A 21,998-nucleotide genomic window follows, 5' to 3' on the forward strand; every position below is an offset into this window, starting at 1 on the left:
GCGCTCGCCAACTTTCGCTGGATCCGCCGGCAGCGCCGATGGCTACCGTCGAACGTGAGGGGTCGGCCGGTCAGGACCGATTAGGGGTCAGGCGGCCGGGATCCTAGATGAAGAGTGAAACTCTCGCCGGGCAGGAAAGCTGGCCGCCCGCCAGCTGGAATGTGTGGGAGCTCGCTCCCGCCCGGCCTGGCCGATTTCGCCGTCAGCGCGCCGGAGAGGCGAGCTGGAGCCGACCGCGAGCCTTCGGCCGTAGCGCTGGGCGGCGATGCGAGACTGCTGCTCTTCAGCCGGTCCGCTGGGAATGTCCAGGCAGAAGCAAAGCACCCAGAGTTGGAAAACCAGCGTTTGTCCCCGAGCAGTGCGGTGAAAGAGGCGAGGAATGTGCGCCATGCGTCTGGGAAGCTGCGGGACAGTGGGAGGCTATCGCCTGTCGGTCGGGAGAAGTGGTGGATCACGAGCGGACATGTGTCTATATCCCAGAAATGGAATCTGGAGTTAGTTCTCTGAGACGTGTGTGCCCAACATATTTGTGCGCGCATGTGCGCGAGAATGGCTCCGGGGATGTATTCTTTAGGCCCCAGGGATCGCTGGGGGGGGGGGGGGGGGGCATGTGGTCAGGGCTGTCAGTTTACAGTGTTTCATGCGTGGCTGTTCGCATCGCATTGCCCAGTTCAGTAGAGAATGAAACCCGCCCCAATGGCAGAAATGCTTCGTCACATGCTGATGAAAATGCTGTATCACTGAGAGAGAGAGTCAGTTAGAGCCAGCGGTAGTTATGTACCGAGAATCGCATCCGTTTATGCAGCCTAGCTGGTAGAGCTGCGGACACTGACCAGCTGGTGGCAGGCATGTGGGCTGGCGTTGCTGGTGCGGTAAGTCTGCAGCTGGCTTAGAGAGCCGGACTCCACCTTTTGCTAGACAATTTTCCCTTGGATGGAAAGTTTCTGTGGGCAGGATATAGGTGAAGTGCATTAAAAACTGAGAAGAAAGTGATGTGACCAAGAAACCCCGAGAAGTGCAATGGTTATAGACAAAGGGAGCCTAGGATTAGTAATGACGAAATGGTTTCCCTGTTCAAACGTCAGTTGGCCCTCTTGGACGCCTACCAAGCGGGCTGAACTGAATTATGAAGAAATCATGCTGACATTATTGACGCAGAGAGCAAGCCACCTTCATGCAGAAACAACACTTACTTGATATTTTGATATTTTGAGTACCGATGTGGTTGGCGCATAAAACCAGCCATTCGCACTTCAGCCCAAGAGCACCCTCATGCATTTTCTTCTCACTAGTATATCATATATAATGTTTCAACACCAACTCAGAATTGGGTTAGCAAAGGTATTTGATGTGCCCAGAGAGGAATTAGATAACTTAAGCGGCAATAACAACTTAATCCTGTATGTTAAGCACCAAGACGAACGGTCACGCCACCTTAGTTGCATTACACTCGTCGTTCTCGGCGCACAACACGACGCAGGCATAGACTGGCGAAATGCAAATGCCTGACCACAACCGCTCAACCATCTGGCATCGTTTCAGCCTCCTTTATGCCTGTCACAACTAGTTGCTTCGTACGAGCAAGTTACATGGCCGAAATGAAACGTTGAGTGTCGCCGCAGGCAGGGCCGTGAGGGAATGTAAAATAGTGTATTTTGTGGACGAAGGCACAGCGACGGTCGCGATTCTAATTGAGGAAGATCTGGCTAGAATATGTTCATTCGTTTTCGTTACAATGAATAGTGAAAACTATTGACTCTCATATGGAACAATAAAGTACGTTTCACAAAATCGATGTACAAGCAAACGAAAGTCGTGGCTGCTCGTACCTGCTTTGTATCACTTTTAGCTATTTTTCGTATGCTCTATCTTTGTTTTATTCTTATCTTTTGCTAGTTGAATGTGCTTTAAGAGCAATGTTTTACATAATACATCGACGACGTTGCCGGCATCGGGACCCATAGGGTGCTGAAATGAGGCTACTCATTCCTCAGCGAAAATGAGGCCAATGATGCGATTTGATTCAAACATATATTTTCAAACATAAAGTTATGTTGAAGCTATCCGGATAGCGAATCTGTACTCCTCTGGGTCGGGTCGGGTCGCTACATCAAACACAGTCTATCCACACCTCGTAAAAATATCGTGAGCTGTTTCGCGACTCGCTCGCAATCAGTCGTCTTTGCAGTCGCGCACTGTACTATGTACGAGTTAAAATGCATGCTTCAATGCTTCAGACAATCCCCTCTGGGTGTCCGTGGCGCGAGTGACTTTGACTGAATGTCTCTGCCGTCAAACAGCCCATTTGAGTGCGTGTGAGGAGGCACGAGCGAGGACGCGCGCGCTAAGGCTGGCCGTTTCCGGCGTCCTCTGTCTCAGCGGGTCAGTAGGACTCCTGGCGCCGCGGGCGGTGCGGCCCGGCCGCCTATTCCACCCCTCCTTCGCTTATCATTACCGCCGCTCCGGGGTCCACCGTCCGTCGCCATGCTGATTGGGAGGCACGCCCGTCGATGGTTAGAACGCCGGGTGTCAGCCCAGACGGGTGAGGACTTTGCCAATGGATCGTGGCCGATCGGTCACGGCGGCCCGTAGAGATGGCATGCTAGGGACAGTCAATGGGGCCTTGTTGTTATTGTATTCCGTCGAACGTCTGTCGTCTACGTAGTGGAATGGTGATGAGATGCGCGGAGGGCATCAGTCGGCGAGTTTAGGGTGGATGGACCCGCTTCCGAGCTCTGCTGTGTTCTGTCGATGCCGACAGATTCCGATCATGAGTGAACGAGTCGGAACGGCGTGGAACATTGCCATCTACCTGGCATGGGCATGTTGGCGGGTGTGCCCTGTTTGTGTTTCACGCGCAGAGTGGGTCACGGGGTCCGTGTCTCCCGTAACATGTGGGAACTAACGTCCTAGGCATGTGAATTGCTAGCTGACCCTGTAACTGGTGGGAACTGATGTGCTGGCCATGTGAATAGCTCCGTGACAGCGTCTGTCGAATGACGCTCAAAGCTATAAACAGCATCATATGTGTCATATTTTTACGTCTAGAGGAAGTATTGTGTGTACTGAACGTGTCTCCTGTAAACTGCCAGATTTGCTTCGGGTAAGGCTGCTCTTGACCTGGCTGCTAGGTGTTTATTCCGCATGGCTAGCCGTGACACGAATCGCGTTATTATGATGTGCGGTGGGCTGTCAATGCCAGCTGCGCCCAGTCCACTTCCGCAGGTTTTGTTCGGATTACGCTGCTTGTAAACACTTGAAGTTTAATGATAATAATTCAACACGCTCGATTGGCAAAGGGGATGCCAGAGACCCTCAAAAGAAAACGCGCCTGTCTTCGTTCAACGTCATGGCACGCACCGACTGTGTGTTAGTGAAGATAGGATCGAAGTCCTCGTTACGTATGTTTAGCTTATTGTGCTGCTCCTGAGCTTCCACCTGAACGATCAAACACAAACACCTCATCAGTCGTAGAGTCGTAAAAGGAGAGTGTAATCCTTTTCTACAAAAACGGATATCGTTCCAATGTTGAGCTTCTGATTGCGGACATCTCAATAAATACACTCAAGTGAGTGTATATATATATATATATATATATATATATATATATAATGTTTAAGTATAAGTATAATAACCTATACGTAGTGGGCATGTCTTTCGATAGGGTGCAATTCACCACTGTTGATGCGTGGTGGCCGAAAAGCAGTACACAAGACATTTTGTGTTGTGTTACTACTTGCTTAAGCTTACGAATAATTTTTTGCCTATCATTTATCATAACGAGAGGGTATAATGTGAAGTGGTCTGCTACAATGGCATTCTCTTGTGCACACTAAGCAACAGTGGCCCTGTCTCTCACGGGAATGTTGTTTTAATATCTAGGGCATGGAATATCTAGGGCATGAAATGGCCGTGGTCGGATAATCTGTGTCGGACATGTACTCTGCCCGGTCATGTACTGCCCTGGTCAAAAATGCATGTCCAGTGCATCCGCTGAAGCATTGTCATGGAGTTAACTCACTTGCTGCCCCGTTACTGCCAATGTCTAAAAAGTGCAGAAGGGAGGGGGAGAGGAGGGAGAGATTCACACCCACTGCGACGCTCGGTGACGTTTGCCAATGACCGGCACCAACTGAGGGGGGGGGGGGGGGCGCCCCTCACGCCGGCCGAGCGGGAGACGCCGTGGGTGGCTGCTGGGCCGACCGACCGTCTCCCGGTTAGCTGCCGTTCGCGGACGGGCTGCCGAGGGTCCCGTGTGGCGCCGCCGGCTGGCAAGGATCCCATGTGGCTCGCCGACCAGAGCGGCATGCGACCACGTCAAAGATGAGTTTGTTTTGTCCGTGTGCAGAGCCTCAGCATGGCCACCGCCAGGCCTCCGAAAACCTAGTCTTGAAGACCGGGTCTTCAGAGGCCTGGCGGGGGGTCGCTGACCGCACACTACCCGTGCCAGCGCCATGGTGCTGAAACCAGAACAACAGATGCCTTGAAGCGAGCTTTAAACGGGAAAGGATGCCAAATTGATGATTTTGACTACGGACCTTACTGCACGGATGTTCACGTTACCGCGTATACCTCACCTCAAGATTATTTGTTGTTCCTTTGATTTGAGGAGTATTGAACAGGTGAAACTCCGGTAGCTGTTGTGTTAACTGACCTGTGAGGTGTACACCTTCAACGCATAGTTTACTTCGCTGAGTCTGTCCCTGGAAAATCCCGCCATGAACGAAAATTTTATTTGACGCAGTTGGCAAAAAAAAACAACAAAAACAGTGACTACCTATTTGTATAGCATCAACGGCTGAGGAGCGTCTGACCTTGAGTTTGCCAGCATTATTGACGGTACCGGCATCGTTGTCCGATACACATGAAAGTTGCAAGCAAGTCACAAATATGTGTTTTTCAGGACGAGGTGATCTACGTGTTCGAGCGCATAGCCCTGTCCCCGGAGGAGGTGTGCGGTATGGTGGTGGGCGACGTCTGCGCCATCCCCTACAACCCCTGGCATGACTGGACCGTGCCGCTGCCCAACATACCAAAGCCGTACACGCCGACGCCGGAGCCTGACGTAAGTGCATTTTCGAGAATGAAAAAAAGAAAAAGGGAAAAGACTCGAGGAAAGCGACCCGTCGGGGCTGCTCGCTGCCCTACATACCGAATACCTCCTGCGTGCTGTGGGCTTTGCGCAATGGACTCCATAGGCTGGCATTTAGTTTGGGAAAGGAATGCTTACGCTGGTCTCTGCCTGGGTATGTACCTAACACAGGCCATCCATGTTCGAACGTCTTAACGTATCTTCTGAAAATCCAAATGATCTGTGTTTATCAAAAGTGGGCACATGACCTTTGTTTTTTTTCCCAAAGTCATGCTCCTGAAGTGTGTCACCCGGAAGACATAGGTCATTTTTGCGTTCTGGATGCTATCAATAGACCACAAACTACTTGAAACGGAACTCGTGTAGGACGTCTACTGGTCGATACAACGACATAGTCCACGCTATTTAACATGCGCAACCTACCCTACCAGTAGTTCAGCGAGTGAGATACGCGTCGTTATAAAGTCCATCACCGTGCTGGTATTGTCATCAAACATTCATTCCCCGGTTCTACGTATTTGTTGATGATCACTTGACAAACTACAACAGCGGTGGGGTGTCGCGCCGTCTCTCAGCCTGGCCGCTGGCGGCAGTCTGCCAGGCGCAGGCTCCAGGGTAGCGCAGGCGCGCGCCGGCGCTCATAGCCACGCGCTCGGTGTTCCAGCCGGACGCGCCAACGGCCCGCGTGCTGCACATTTCGGACACCCACTTTGACCCGTACTACAAGGAGGGTACTAACGCCGACTGCGGGGAGCCGCTCTGCTGCAGGTACGTCACCTCGTCAGTGCACGGTCAGATCGGTGGGAGCCACTCCTCTGCAGGTATGTCATCTCGCCAGCTTATGGTCAGATCGGCGGAAGCCGCTCCTGTGCAGGTACGTCACCTCGCCAGCGCACGGTCAGATCGGTTGGAGCCGCTCTGCTGCAGGTACGTCACCTCCTGGGAGCCGCTCCTCTGCCGGTACGTCGCCTCGTCAGGGCACGGTCAGACCGGTTGGAGTCACTCCTCTGCAGGTACGTCGCCTGCTGGGAGCCGCTCCTCTGCAAGTACGACGCCTCGCCAGCGCACGGTCAGATCGGTGGGAGCCGCTCTACTGCAAGTACGTCACCTCCTGGGAGCCGCTCCTCTACCGGTACGTCGCCTCGCCAGCGCATGGTCAAATCGGTGGTAGCCGCTCCTCTGCAGGTACGTCGCCTCGCCAGCGCATGGTCAGATCTGTGGTAGCCGCTCCTCTGCAGGTACGTCACCTCGCCGATGCATGGCCAGATCAAAGCCAGGCGGACGGCACAGTGGTTGCCGAAGGCATCGGACGACCGAGGAGATAATGCTTACTTACAATACGTCCGGAGGTGTGTTCTATCCTCGTGATTTGTTCGGTACCGTTCTTTGTGGCAGCCGCCGGATCGTAAAGCCACAACATTTTTCCAATTTTTGGTTTCATTGCGACCGTTGTGCGATCCCAGTATATCATAATGTAACTGACAATACGGTGGAACAGGTGCTGATTTAAAGTTGCTTCTAGCGCAGCTTTGCCTCCGTCCTAGCAAACTTAAAGTCGGGACCCTCTTTGCATTCCCAATTCCTTAAAGACACTGCTCATTTCCTGTCGTACGTTTTGGTGTGTTTAGTGGGCACGACCGGTTCGTGACCTGGTTATGCGGCGTTGTGCTTCTGATCGATGGCCGGGTCCGTTGGTGCCGTCTTCCTGGTCATGTGTATGTGGGTTTGAGCGCCTCGCAGCAAATGCATATCCAGCGCGGTGGCGTTGCTGGCTAAGCGCAAAGGAATCAGACGATGAATGGTCATCTTTGCCTTGTGGCGGTCGCCGAGTACTGCTTATTGTAAAATGGATGGTCATCGCATGGATTTCTCTCTCTCTCTCTCTCTCTCTCTCTCTCTCTCTCTCTCTCTCTCTCTCTCTCTCTCTCTCTCTCTCTCTCTCTCTCTCTCTCTCTCTCTCTCTCTCTCTCTCTCTCTCTCTCTCTCTCTCTCTCTCTCTCTCTCTCTCTCTCTCTCTCTCTCTCTCTCTCTCTCTCTCTCTCTCTCTCTCTCTCTCGCTCTCGCTCTCGCTCTCGCTCTCGCTCTCGCTCTCGCTCTCGCTCTCGCTCTCGCTCTCGCTCTCGCTCTCGCTCTCGCTCTCGCTCTCGCTCTCGCTCTCGCTCTCGCTCTCGCTCTCGCTCTCGCTCTCGCTCTCGCTCTCGCTCGCTCGTCTCCCTCCCCTCTGTTTCCTTCCCACTGGATGGTTAGCTCACCCTGTGTGCTAATCTCGGCCGTCCGGTCTAGATTCGCCGGCCGCTCCTGCGCCGTTACGTCAATCCCGTGCAGAGCGCCAGCTCCCCCTCCCCCACGCGTCCGTCAGATGGTGCCAGCCCCCCCCCCCCGCGCGTCCGTGCACAGTGCCAGCTCCCCCCGCGCGTCCGTGCACAGAGTGCCAGACCCCCGCGCGTCCGTCCACAGAGTGCCAGCTCCCCCCGCGCGTCCGTGCACAGAGCGCCAGCTCCCCCCCCCCCCCCGCGCGTCCGTGCACGAAGTGCCAGGCCCCCCCCCCCCGCGCGCGCGTCCATGCACAGAGAGCCAGCTCCCCCCGCGCGTCCGTGCACAGAGTGCCAGCTCCCCCCACGCGTCCGTGCACAGAGTGCCAGCTCCCTCCACGCGTCCGTGCACAGAGTGCCAGACCCCCCCCCCCCCGCGCGCGCGTCCGTGCACAGAGTGCCAGCCTCCCTCCCCCCCCCCCCCCTATGCGCACACATCGGTGTGCAGAGTACCAGCACCGCCGACAGCCTGCCATTACCGATGCATGTATCACACGCTGGGCGTCGTCCGACGACAGGGTGACCAGCGGCTACCCAAAGCGCAAGGGCGGCGCGGCCGGCTTCTGGGGCGACTACCGGCGCTGCGACACGCCGCTGCGCACCATCGAGAACATGCTGCAGCACATCTCGGACGTGCACGGCCCGGTGCGTAGCTGGCGGCGCGCTCACGGCTCACCGGCTGCCGGACCGGCATCCAGCCGGGCTGCCATGTCGGTCTTCTGAGACGGTGTGCAGATAACTGTCGCCTCATGCTGCTGGGCACAGGCGGTGTGCACGTGAGCATGCTGTGTCAGTGGTCACGGACGGTGTGTATGTGCGCGTCCCACGTAAGTTGACACAGCCACCGTCACTGTTTGTGATGGTCCGGACGGACTTGCCACGCACCGTTACAATAGCGGCGCGGAGTCGCGCTCCGGGCGGGCGGCAAGTGAACTCTGTGCGCCCAGGTGAGACTCATCTCCGATAGCGTCGTCTCGTGCAGAGTTACTGATGCGATTTCTTCCCCTCCCCCCCCCCCCACACACACGCACGCACGCACGCACGCACGCACGCACGCACGCACGCACGCACGCAATCAAGCAATGCTTTCCTCCGACATTGCTGAATCAACAGCTTTTTGGCCAGTCACCTAACCGGTAACTGTTTCACATCAGTCAATGCTATTTTGGACTGATTTAGCTAAGCTACATGTCAAATTTTCTTCAGCAGAACTATACTCTCCATCTCTATCCTGGCTGGCATTCGGCTATCTCTGTCACGGCTGCCAACATACATTCAGGTTTGGGTTTTACGTCGCCCTTACGTTGTTGTCAGCCGCGGATAAGGATAGGAGCCCGTTACTTAAGTTTATTTGTTGGCTGCTAGATGTCAGATCCGCCCGCGGGTTACAGCTGGGAAGACGCGCTGGCTCACACCACCGGTACCGAAAATTGTCACACCGTGGGCTGTGGAATAAAACGCACATCTGATGCTCATTTAGCTGTTATTTTAGCTGAACATTTTTTCGTCGATGATGACTGGCTATCTGTACGTGGATGATGTCCTGGTCTCTCTCTCTCTCTCGATTTGATCTGACCTAGTATTGCTAAGCGCTTACTGTGCATTGGTGCGATCGCTGAGAGAGTATGTTGTAGTGATGATGCTGGCCGATTTGTGGGCCCTCTTGGGATGCCCTAGTGCTGGTGCAGAACAATGCGTGAGACCGATGAGTGGGTAAGATGAGGCCGCTGGTGCACAGTGCCGGCAGGTGTGCACTACTGATTTGTGGGACAGCGGAGTGGTTATGACCTAGTGCTGTTGTCGACTGATCTGTGCGGCCGCCGAGCGGGCGCGACCTAGTGCAGACGCTGACCGTCAGCTGTGGCGCCGGCAGACGCTGGACTACATCATCTGGACGGGCGACCTGCCTCCGCACGACGTCTGGAACCAGACCCGTGAGGAGAACCTGAGCATCATCCGCCAAAGCCACCAACTGCTGGTCAAGTATTTTCCGCGGACGCCCATATTCCCAGCGCTGGGCAACCACGAATCGGCGCCGGTCAACAGGTGGGGAGATGAGACAACTCAGCACAACCCCGGCCCCGTCCGCCCGTCGCTTATGCCTCGTATTGTGCGGTCGAGCGTGCGGCTTCAGAGCTGGCTCAGTCGCAGAGGCCATGCCTCGACATGCAGTCAGAATCAGCAGAGTAGCATTGCCTTGCCTGTACGTAATTTTGAAGCCAGTCTGGAAGCTGCGGGCAGGTGGCACCGCCTAGTGATCATTTGAGTGAGCGTCGAGGCTGAGGGCGGACGTTAGTTCTGGTCTGTTAGCTGCATCACAAGACACATTGCCAGCAGTGCTGCCGGGTTTTTCGGGTCCCAAGGGATGAACGTGATGTGTGCCACCAGATGTGCCAGGAGTCTGAGGGGGAGATACCCCAATTTCATGATGTGTTGTGTTAACGTTAAAGTTGCCCTGTATTGTATTATACCGCGTCAAAGAAGTCATGTCCCAGGACTGGTAGGTCACCAATGAACCATGTGGGTCGTCCAGCCGGAGGCCACGCGGCCGAAGATAGGCCCTGTGTATGCGGCCGACAGTTGCCGTGTTACGGAGCCCTCTGAGCGTTGCGTGACGTACGCGCGGCAGCTTCCCTCCTCCCGAGATCGGCGGCCGCCACTCCGTCTCCTGGCTGTACGACGAGCTGGACCGGGAGTGGCGCCGCTGGCTGCCGCACCAGACGTCGGCCACCGTACGGCGCGGCGCGTTCTATTCGGTGCTCGTCAAGCCCGGCTTCCGCATCGTCTCACTCAACATGAACTACTGCAACAACAAAAACTGGTACGATATGATCGGCCCGTCGCCCGACCCCGGCCTTCCGAAGCTTGCTCTCGTAAAATTATCGGCGGTTTGCTAGAGCTTGAGCTGCCAGCACACCTGACAGTGAACAGAGTCAGCAGCGAAGAACGGGTACGGCGCCAAGTAATGGGACCAGCAGTCAGAGTGGCGTCGGTAAAAGAGAAGTGGAAGTAAAACAGGCTGCTTTGTATACGGGTGTTAGCGATTACGTCTAAGGCCAAAGTGCGAATAGATCGGGCCGGGTCTACGACTTTGAATCTAATAAGAGAAGATTGTGGAAGGCAGAATGTAAAAAAAATGTTACGAATGCTGTGTGGATTGAGGTGGATTTCGGTGTGGAAGCGCCAACGCGATGTGGCGCGATGCCCGTGCATCAGGAAAGCAGAAGGTGACGTCACTGCCTTGGGGTTGTTAACGAGATCACTAAAATTACCTATGGAGCTCGCCTATTTTTTCACAAATATCCAGTGACGTTGACGCGCCTTCAAAGCTCAATTACTAACTAATTTCGCCTGTCTTAAGATTTGTACGCTTTGTTCAACCTGCAAGGTAGCATCATGGATTTTTAAAAATACGTGTGGCTGGGTAAACCATTTATACCACCAAACGAGACCAGCACGATGATTTTCGTTACGAAGATCCTGGAAAATCGCTCCCGCCCAAGCACGATACGAAGTTTACCATATGTCGTCTCAACGCGTTGGTTGGCGAGGCCGTCGTCGTAAGTGAACTAAATACTTCTCAGGCCCGGGTACCCCTTTTTAGGAGATACGAAGGAGCATGGCCCGGTAGAATATACATTCCGGGCGGGTCGGTTTTGACCAATTGAATCTAAAGGATCTGATTGATCCAATTGGCGAAGCTTAATTGACCGGCTGACACTAATTGTCAAATTGACTTAACATTGAGCGTCAGTAACCCAAAAACCTTTCACTACGCACTTGTGCTAATCTTGAAAAAAAACCTTTCATGGCGTATGGTAAAACGTCTTTCCGAGCTAATCCTTCTGGAAATTATTTGACAAGTGCATTCTTATGCCTAGGCACAACGCTTTTCAAAAAGATTGGAATGTCAGGAAGCTTTATAAATTATCAAAGTAATTTGTATTTATTTGCATTAATGTCCGTATGTTACATTCGAGAGCCATCATGAATGGTGCACGTAATTGCGATAATTTTCCTTCAATTTCTTTCTGACCGACGCAGCATAGTTTTTGAAGTCACAATTAAGAAGAACAAACATCGGGAATTCGTTTGAGACACTGGCGGGAAGACCCGTCGGGGAAATGTGCGCGTGTGTGCGTGTGTGCTTGTATTCGTGCGTGCGTGCGTACGTACGTGCCCTACGTACGTATGTACGTGCGTGCATGCGTGCGTACTTGCGTGCGTACTTGCGGGTGTGCGTGCGTGCCCTCGTGCGAACTTGCGTGCGGGCGTGTATGTTTGGCCGCCGACTGATTGCCGCGCCTCTGACCGGGCCCGACCGGCAGGTGGCTGCTGCTGAACGCCACCGACCCCGCGCAGGAGCTCAGCTGGCTGGTGTACGAGCTGCAGGCGGCCGAGCTCAACCAGGAGAAGGTGCATATCCTGGGCCACATACCGCCCGGCCACACCGACTGCCTGGCCGTCTGGTCCAAAAACTACTACCGAATCGTGGACCGGTACGTGACTCGGCCGTCAGGGCTCGGCACATGGGACGCACTGGTGAACGTGCGCCTTGTGTTTGTTGAGACGAGAGCGTCATCAGGCGGCGTCATCTCGTTACCCTGATGCTTTTGATCTGGAGCTGTCGGTGCTGTAGTTCGTGCCATACGTGCTGGTCCCAGGATTGAAGTTGTGATGGAGAGTCGTCGGAGCGTCACGCGGAGTAGTGCTTGTTTCGTCGCTGCTAGACTTAGCTCGTTGCGGGTACTTTGTCCGAGCCGCCAGAAGAGACACAATTTGCGACTGTACTGATGTGCTTTCCACCCATTCTTAGTCGAGCAGTACTGAATTATTTCACCGCGCCATGGCGAGTGATTCCCGTGATGCGATTCCGCCTCCCGTTGTCACCCCGACCCTCATGCCCAGCCTCCAGCTGACGGTGACGGACGTGTCACGCTAGCGCCGTTTCTGGGACTCAACCCCGCGCGCCTGTCATGCAGCGCTCAGAGCTCGTGCAGCGCTCAGAGTTTGTGTGCGTGACCAACAGAGTTCACGGACGGCAGTCGCTGTATGACTTGACGGTCCAATTTATCAGAGCTCGTCGGCGAGTGCGTTGGCCGACGTCAGCGCCTGAACTTAACTGCGTACATAGGTACCATCTCCAGCCCGTGAGCCACTGTTCGCCGCAGCCGGTGGTAGCGGAGTGACACATCGGCACGAACCACCACAAATGCGACCGTGCCCACCAGACGATGTGACGTGCGCTAATTTGCAGATTCTCCCACACCATCGCCGCCCAATTCTTCGGACATACCCACTACGACGAATATCAGCTTTTCTACGACATAAGACAAAGCTATGTGGCCAGCAACGTGGCGTACATCGCCCCGTCGGTCACAACCTTCTTTGACTTGAACCCGGGATACCGGGTGTATGACATAGACGAGGGACACTCGAAGGTTTGTTGCCGTCTGCGCGCAGGGATGAGGTGGCGGCCGCAGAGCTGGTCCGGTGTGGCCGGGGCGGGTGGTGGCTGCTGGGCTGGGCTGGGCTGGGCTGGCTAGCTGGGCTGGCTGGCTGGCTGGCTGGCTGGCTGGCTGGCTGGCTGGCTGGCTGGCTGGCTGGCTGGCTGGCTGGCTGGCTGGCTGGCTGGCTGGTTGGTTGGTTGGTTGGTTGGTTGACTGGTTGGCTGGCTGGCTGGCTGGGCTGGCTGGCTGGCTGGCTGGCTGGCTGGCTGGCTGGCTGAGGCGGTGGACAGGTGATGGCTGGTGGTGGACTTGCCGGTGATGGCAGAGCCGCAGGCGCAGTGCTGGCGACGCTCGAGCTCTGCAGGCGTGATCTCCAGCCCCGCTCTGCACCGACCCTGTGCATGACGAGACCCGAGCCGCTCACATCCCACCCGGACGGCTGGCCTGGCGCGCGCTCTGACTGACACGGTACACGGTGAAGAAGGTGAAGGACAGCCAGGTGACCTCCCCATCCCACGTCTTGCACGTAAGACACTAACCGCCACCAGCGCGACGCTGGTGGACAGCCTGCTTGTACGCGGTGTGGGTTCTTGCCAGGTACTCGGGAACCGTAGCCGCCCAGTTCTTCGGCCACACGCACTTCGACGAGTACAGCCTGATCTACCCGGAGGTACCGGGAGACCCAGAGGGCTCGGCCAACGCCACCGGTCTCATGTACATTGGTCCCAGCATTACCACCTACTTGAACCTCAACCCTGGCTACCGTCTGTACGATGTGGAGAAGAAAGGCAACAAGGTTAGCGTGCTGCGGCTACTGGGACGAAACCCAGCCCATCAAATTGGGAAACGTCTCGTCGTTTTTCGCAACGTCTTCCGCCATGTACTCTGCCAGCGTTGCTCAAGCAATAAATAAGTTTTTAAGCTGTCGAGCACTTCGCATGATCTGCAAATGTGGCATTTTTTTTGGTTTTAGCATGCGTGCAGTTTGGACTAGAGGCTTACATGGACGGCGTAACGTAGCGACTTACTTGTGGTTGTGGTCGCATCTAGTTTAAACTATTAGCCTGTACCTTTTAGTGCGATGCTTGCTGTTTACCGAGAGTCGGAAGTCTGCCTAAATGTTGCTATTTACACGACGTATTTACTTCGTACTTTTTCGTGTATTTATCACGGTCATAAGAAGAACTTTTCAGACACGGCCAAATCCCACTCACTGTCTGACGTGTCCATAATTGCAATAAGGAGCTGGTGCGACGAGTGGTATCGTAACTATTGCCTTATATGCTGTTGTATGCTCTTGTGCGTATCCAAACGCCTGTCGGCACTAAGAGATGTCGCGCTTTGTGGCCACGAGAAACACATTTCAAGGGCCCTGGCTGGTCTCAATTTCCCGTACGGACTAGCAGGACTAGGACCGCTCAGTCTTGAGAACCGAGAACCGAACCGATTTCTGATGGCTCGAAGTTAGGATCAATTACGCTTTAAAAGCTGTATTATTTTCGTCGGTGCATGTGCATAGAGGCCAGGAAAACAGTTGTAGGAGTACATTTCCGTTCAACCGCACGCAAGGTGTGTCCAAGTAAAACCTTTTAACCAGCATAGGTCCGGAAAGAAAGCTGTTTTAACATTTTTCACCCTTAAGGTCACGCCGCACTCAACGGATGCAACACCGCATGGAACCCACAAGTACACAATCCCGTGATAAAGAAGTGCGAAAGGATGGCTCAATTGGACGTTATTTGAACGGACCGTGGTAAATGTGCCAGTGTGCAAAAGCTGACTGTGCCAGAAGTTTGATGTCGCAGTAGTGATACATAAATTGTGTGGAGAAATAGGGTAGCGTGGTATGGAGTGAACACGTGGTGGTCCCTGTGCCGCTGCCGTCCGCCGTCCTGTGACTGTGGTTGCTGCCGCCACTGACAGATGGTGGTGGACCACGAGACGTGGATCATGGACTTGGATAAGGCCAACCGGTTCGGTCACCCGCACTGGTTCCGGCTCTACTCCGCCCGCAAGGCGTTCGGCATGGCCAGCCTGGCGCCGTACGAGTGGGACCGGCTCGTCCACCGCATGGCCCTGGACGAGAGGCTCTTCCAGAAGTACTACAGGTGTGGAGTCGGCAGGGCTGGCGTGCTGAGCAGTGCTGATGAACGGGCAGTGCGCTGCCCGTTTATCAGCCAGATCTGCCAGATCGCTGCCGGGGCGATCTGGCAGACTTCAGCCCACCTCTCACCTCTGGCAGACTCCGGCTCACCTCTCACCTCTGGCAGACTTCAGCTCACGTTTCACCTCTGGCAGACTCTGGCTCACCTCTTACCGTCTGGCAGGCCCCGGCTCTCTTCTTACCTCTGGCTAGCAAGCATGATTGCATATCGATGTTATAATGCTCCTAAACTGAGTTGTTTTGTCGGGTGCGCTGTAGAAGCGTTATTGCTGCGCTTTGTGTCCGGCTGTGTCGGCTCAGCGTGTGAGGAATTTGTTCAGGCTTTGATTGCCCTCTTTTTTATACCATTGTCCCCATAAACTGGCCTTGCATGGGCGAATGCTCCATCGCTAAAAATGAATCTGCAGATTGAAATGTGAACACATTTAAAGCAAAAACCATCTTGAATAGCAATTTGTTATTTTGGTAGCTGCGGAGATGGTTCATTTGAGCCTTTGAGCGATGTGCGTCAGGTTTATTTCAGACTTCCCCGCACCTCAACATAGCTCCGCCACCCATGCGCCAGGCTTACCTCAAACTTCCTCCCACGCCTCAACATAGTTCCGCCACCCATGCGTTACTGCGGAGCCACCGCCCTTAGAGATACCGATAACGATGATGCTTCAGAAATGTGCAGTTTCACGGGACAGATGCACTGCACAGCGTGACCCAGATGGCTGTTGACTCACATCGCGCCCAATGATGACAATATATTTGTCGCACAGTTAAGACTGTGGTGATAACAAAATCCGTCGTGATCGCGTCGTTGATGGCGCGTGCCCTCCGACCCGCCCAGCCGTGGTCGCCTCAGGCGCTCACTATTGCCCCTGACGGGGATGGCCCGCGGCCGGTGGCAGCGCCGTGCTCAAGGCCAGGCGATGTTCGAGGGTAGGACGAACCCTTCCGAGCACTGCGGCACCACCTTGCGCGCCACATTTTGCCGCTGACCACGAGCTTCACGATTCGATGGTGTGGTTCAGGGCTCTCGTTGCGATCATGTTATAACCAGTTTCTGTCACTGTTGTTCTGTTAGATGCTGCACAGATAGTTTCGAATCTTGCAGCCGAGTGCGTGATGTTTTCTGTCCACAAGGAGTAGCTACTTCTTTGTGTGGCTCTATGACCTACACGAACACGGATCCACTGGCCATTGACGCCGTGTGTGTCGTGTCAGGTTTTACATGAAGGCGTCACCGGTGCGGGCACCCTGTGACGCAGACTGCAGGAAACGCCTGCTCTGCGACATCGTGTCCGGCCGCTCCAACGCCAGACAGGTAAGGCTGCTCTGGGACATCGTGTCCGGCCGCTCCAACGCCAGACAGGTAAGGCTACTCTGGGACATCGTGTGCGGTCGCTCCAACGCCGCTCGTGCCTTTAGTTGTTTGTTTAAATGCAAATTTAGGCACCTAGAATGAGCGTGACTACGTTTGTAAGTGCGCATGAACAGGAGTGCTTGGGTGTGTGAGCGGACTTCCGTTTGCGTGCGTCTGGCGGTTGATTAATGAAATTCTGCCTACGGCACATCGAACATAACTTTGATATACCATGATAAATGTGCGCGGAATGTATTACTGAATGCGATGACGCTGGTGGTGTGATGCACAGCTGCTGCTGCTGAGCGCCTAGGGCGGATGCTGGACGGTCGCACGTCTGCTTGTCCCCCCCCCCCCCTCCCGACTGGCATCGCGCCAAACACTGCATCCGCTCACTCCACGCGTCCGTTCCAGTTCACGTGCAAACGGCTGGAGAAGAAGCTGAAGGCGCAGAAGCGCTCCGGCTGGATGTCCTGGATGGGCGGCTACCTGGGCGTAACGTACGACGCGCTGATGTCGCCGGTGGAGGCCGGCTGGCGACATCTCCGCAACCTCATGGGCTAGTCATGCGGCTCAGTCGCGCAGCTTCTTCCAGACACTGTCTCGCCTCTTGAGCTCGCCTGTCTCTGATAGCTTGTTCTCGACACGTACCACCGCCTGAACGGTTATCTGGGTTTCGGCCATACGTCTGCTCCACCTTCTAATGCCTCTGAATGCCTTCTCACCATAGAAGTACTGTCGTGACGTGCATTGGTGCCTTACATTTTGCACGGTTAGTGCCAGATTGGTCAGGGAAGCGTTCCACGCATTATGAATATCGTGAATAGTCTATTTATGCCCATCATCAGCAATTGCCATCGGCGCTTAGAGAGGTCCTTATGGCCGGTCAGCAGAGCAATCTCGGGAACACGTGTTTTCTTAGTCAACTCACCTTCGATGCTCACCACCGCATTGTACCTCAGTATTTCGACCTATGACAACATGTTCATCTTGACACTTGATGTTTGTCAAAAATTTGAAACATGCAAGTTTTGACTCAGCCTCACCTTTGTACACAACCGAATTCTATTCATGTGAAACACGCGACTGTGGACTAACTTCACCTTTGTACACAACTTAATTCTATTCAGTTGGTTGCGAATTTCTTTTTTGGTTAGCGATTCTTGTTGGTAGACCCCTGCCACATGTTAAGTTTTTGTTGCATCTGTGAGATTGGATTGCTGGCTGGGTGCGCAGTAAGTTTGAATACGAAGGGCTTAATACAGGACAGTATTTTGGTGCTAAAAAATATTTTCGGACTAATACCGCTCATGCAGGAATGGCCGATTCTTTGGTTCAAAAATCCTTTTCAGATTTTGGTTTTAGAAACCTTTGTGAAAGAAAGTAGATGTATCTGGCTTTTGCGTGGTAAGAAATTTGATGTTTATGCGACACGGAGGGCTGCCGTCAATTCATGACGAACGATCGTTTCGCGTGTGTTATTCTACGATGTCGAAGCCATTTCAGCGTATATTGCCGCTCTGCTAGGGTTAGCGCGACTTACCATATTTATCATGAATGGCATGCACATTTTTTGCGACCGAAGTGGATCAGGTGCCTCAGAGTTGGCCCGGATGTTGGTCAGTCCTCCCGATCAGGTGCCTCAGAGTTGACCCGGATGCTGGTCAGTTGACCTGGATGTTGGTCAGTCCTCCCGATCAGGTGTCTCAGAGTTGGCCCGGATGCTGGTCAGTTGACCTGGATGCTGGTCAGTTGACCTGGATGTTGGTCAGTCCTCCCGCCGTGCGTTGTGTTGGCCCTCGCGTCGCAGCAAAACGTTTGAAGGGCCACTGTCCTCTGTCGGCGGTCTGTTGCCCTGTTGGCCGCCGTGGTTGCGCACGTATGCCGACTAGTCGCTGTGATGATTCCGTCAGCAGAGTGCTCTGCTGTGAGAACGAATGTGCATCCAATATATCAGCGTGATGTGTCATTGCTTGCTGTCATGAGATGTCGGTTCCCGTCGCGCTCTCATGATGATCAAACTTGGACACGCAAACTTGCGAACCTGGATATATGAACTGTGGTGAGTACCGGAGATCGCCTAGACGATCGATGTGGGTGGCTGCGATGCGGGATTATCCGAAATGTTGAAAGTGTCGTTCAACTCTGCTGTCTAGCTAGCTGCTATCGTTTTGGTTACCAGCCTCTTTGCTTGCTGCAGTCGCATTCTGTGCACCTCCTTCATATTACTTGTAATGCTGAAATGATAGCCGCATTGACATATGTCCCTTCCTGACTTTCTCGACTTCTTCCAAAGCTGCGTTGTCTTTTTCTGTTAACCCCGTCACCGTGGCGTTCTTCATACATTTCAACATCCGCGCGATTATAAAAGTATTGGTGTACCTTTTTTGGAGCTGCTTCGAATGTTGACCTGTGGTGCAGCAGTGTGTCGTTGGCTGAACTATTGACCTGTGGTGTAGCAGTGTGTCGTTGGCTGAACTGTTGACCTGTGGTGTGGCAGTGTCGTTGGCTGAGCAGTTGACCTGTGGTGTAGCAGTGTATTGTGGGCTGAACTGTTGACCTGTAGTGTAGCAGTGTGTCGTGGGCTAAACTGTTGACCTACGGTGCCACAGTGTGTCGTGGGCTGAACTGTTTACCTGTGGTGTAGCAGTGTGTCATGGGTTGAACTGTTGACCTGTGGTGCAGCAGTGTGTCGTGAGCTGAGCTGTTGACCTGTGGTGTAGCAGTATGTCGTGGGCTGAACTGCTGACCTGTAGTGTAGCAGTGTGTCGTGGGCTAAACTTTTGACCTTTGGTGTAGCAGTGTGTCGTTGGCTGAACAGTTGACCTATGGTGTAGCAGTGTGTCGTGGGCTGAACTGTTGACCTGCAGTGTAGCAGTGTGTCGTGGGCTAAACTGTTGACCTATGGTGCTGCAGTGTGTCGTTGGCTGAACTGTTTACCTGCGGTGTAGCAGTGTGTCATGGGTTGAACTGCTGACCTGTAATGTAGCAGTGTGTCGTTGGCTAAACTGTTGACCTGTGGTGTAGCAATGTGCCGTGGGCTGAACTGTTGACCTGTGGTGCGGCAGTGTGTCGTGGGCTAAACTGTTGACCTGTGGTGTAGCAGTGTGCCGTGGGCTGAACTGTTGACCTGTGGTGCGGCAGTGTGTCGTTGGCTGAACTGTTGACATGTGGTGCGGCCGTGTGCCGTGGGCTGGACTGTTGACCTGCGGTGCAGCAGTGTGCCGTGGGCTGGACTGTTGACCTGTGGTGTAGCAGTGTCATGGGCTGAACTGGTGGCCGGTGGTAGTCGGCCTGTGTCCCTGACAGGCGGCCTTGCTTACAGCGCGGGCGTGGTGGGCTCTGTCCTGCTGGGTGTGCCGCTCATCACGCTGCTGTTGTCGCTGCGATAGCCGCCACACGGCCCCCGTCAGACGCCATGCCTCTCTCGGCGGCGGACGGACCCCGCTAGTCACTGGCCGCTAGCCGAAAACTAGTCACCCATCCACCGACTCAATGTGCAGATGCAGCCAACAGTACGCACGCGTCAGCGGTACGGATGGTTTGTGGTGTAGCAGTGGTGCACGCGCCAGCGGTGCACGCGGAGACCGCTGGCAGGCCAACAGGCCCACACAGAGAACGCTGCTAGGCCAACAGACCCACACAGAGACCGCAGGCGGGCCAACAGGCCCGCACAGAGAACGCGGTGAAGCCAACATGCGCGCACAGAGAACGCGGTGAAGCCAACCGGCCAGCACAGAGGGCGCAAGCAAGCCAACAGACCCAAGTGGAGGTGGCAATCAATATTACAGAATCACGTGAAGATTCTGGGCAAAGTCGGGGTCCGGGCAAAAATTTTCGAGATGGCTGACAGCCTCGTTCATTCGTGAAAGTTGGGAACATGCGACGATGGTGCAACGTAACAGTGGCGAGCAATTAGGAGCTGGTGCATTTCTTTGTGGTACAAGATGTGACAGCCAGGGTGGAGAGCTGGGTTGAACACGGCTGTCATTGCAGCGTGTCCAGTGTTCAGCAGATGGCGCCTCGTAACGCTGCATAAGGAAGGCTTGGTGGGGTTCGGAAAAAAGCCGCTGGAGGCCGATAACGTACCAGTTGCTGGGAGGCATTGTCCCGGATGTGCTGGAGAAGTGGCCTCTCATAATGTTGTGCGTATAGGATAGCAATTATGTCCAGGGCCCATGAGATGTGAATTGCGAGCCGTGTGTATTTAAAAACCTCAATGTATGTGTGTATGTACGTTGTATGCACCCGTCATTCGGTCGTCATCATTTCACAGGCCCAAAATGCAGCCTGCCTTGTTAGGTCTAACTGCACTCATCTATGGTTTGCTGTGGCTCCACTCAGAAGCATAGTGTGTTTTAAGCATATGGAGGAAACATTGTGATCTGAGCTTTTAGAGCTATCAGAAAAGCAAAATACTGTCGTAGCTCACCCGTTCACCAGGGGCAGATCTGACAAACGCCGTGCCCACAATGCCAATGTCGGATGACCATGGGTAGCGAGCATAAGTAAGTGTAGTCGAGACCGGAGAGTGAAGTGGTTTTAAAACTTCGTCTGCATTGTGACAATTCGTCTTCGTGAACGGGATGAATGACGCTGTGTATGCCGCCCTACGAAAGGTGAGATTGCCCAGTGTATCCCACTCGATGAATCGGAGTAGGGACAATGCTCCTGCTGCGGTTTGAATGGAAATAGGTCCGCATGCTTGTGTATTAAATGACGGGTTTGATTTTTACTTATTCTCGAATCCATAAAACTGTATATAGTATTCCCCGATGTCAAATCATCTTTCGGAGTAAAAGATCCCAAAACTGGTATTACTCACTACAGAAAATGACAAAAAAAATACAAAAGCTCACTACTTTCTTCATGGAGCTGGCTAGAATTGTCGATACTGGTCTTAAGTCGTAAAGTACTACCCGTTGCCATTTATATTCTGGATTGAAATGCGTGCAATGCATTCCGGCATTGCAACCATGTCACTGTATCCGGAAGCAGCGGCATGGTACTGGCAGAGCACGATTCGTATGTCAACCTGCAGTAAGAATGCCATCCTAGCATGTAGCGTCACTAGAATGTTTGATGGTGGCTGGAGAGCAAGAAACTGTGTGAGATGTTGCATAAATAAACTGCGATTGCAACATATATTTTTGGATGAACTGAGTGTCTACAAATAGACAGAGAACGTCCAAAGAAGCAGTGGGACATGTTAGAGCGTTCCTAATCATGGTAAGCGTAGGGCAACATCGGACAGGTTACCTTTCGTACTACATCTTTGGGCCTCATCGAACGCCTCCCTTGGTTGGCTCGGGCCCTCGCGAGCACAGGGCCCTCTGTTAGGCGCCGTGGGCCCGACCAGTATAAATCACTGGCCCCAGCTTTATTGCTAATTGGGAGAAGGTCCTCAGGCCCATACCGACACGGAATGGGTATGTGGTATGTGGTACGGTGCTACCTGACCATCATATAGGCCCATATCGCCTCAGGGGGTCCCCGATAGGCGTAAAGGGCCCTCTGGCCGTTGTTTGAGGGCCCGTCTTCGCAGGTCGGGGCCGCTGAATGAGACTCCGACCAGCCCTTTATGCTCTTAAATCCTCCAATTGGGGCCTTGATGGTCGGACCCGGTGGG

General features: G+C 54.0%; 1 protein-coding gene across 1 annotated transcript in view; it reads left to right on the forward strand.

Annotated features, from left to right (window-relative positions):
* LOC119099869 (sphingomyelin phosphodiesterase) overlaps positions 1-21,512 on the forward strand; it is a gene marked incomplete in the record, with an annotated part of 42,329 nt that extends 20,817 nt beyond the window's left edge. Inside the window, 11 exon segments of the mRNA XM_037222959.1 lie at positions 4,904-5,065; positions 5,757-5,860; positions 7,923-8,049; positions 9,278-9,450; positions 10,034-10,225; positions 11,733-11,903; positions 13,452-13,650; positions 14,778-14,962; positions 16,231-16,330; positions 16,784-16,869; positions 19,695-21,512. Of these exon segments, the coding sequence (XP_037078854.1) occupies positions 4,904-5,065; positions 5,757-5,860; positions 7,923-8,049; positions 9,278-9,450; positions 10,034-10,225; positions 11,733-11,903; positions 13,452-13,650; positions 14,778-14,962; positions 16,231-16,330; positions 16,784-16,869; positions 19,695-19,761 (1,566 nt within the window).
* Between the last annotated feature and the right edge of the window lie 486 nt (positions 21,513-21,998).

The sequence above is a fragment of the Pollicipes pollicipes genome, unplaced genomic scaffold (genome assembly GCF_011947565.3).
Source record: "Pollicipes pollicipes isolate AB1234 unplaced genomic scaffold, Ppol_2.1 Scaffold_4881;HRSCAF=5763_pilon_pilon_pilon, whole genome shotgun sequence".
Classification (NCBI taxonomy): Eukaryota; Metazoa; Arthropoda; class Thecostraca; order Pollicipedomorpha; family Pollicipedidae; genus Pollicipes; species Pollicipes pollicipes.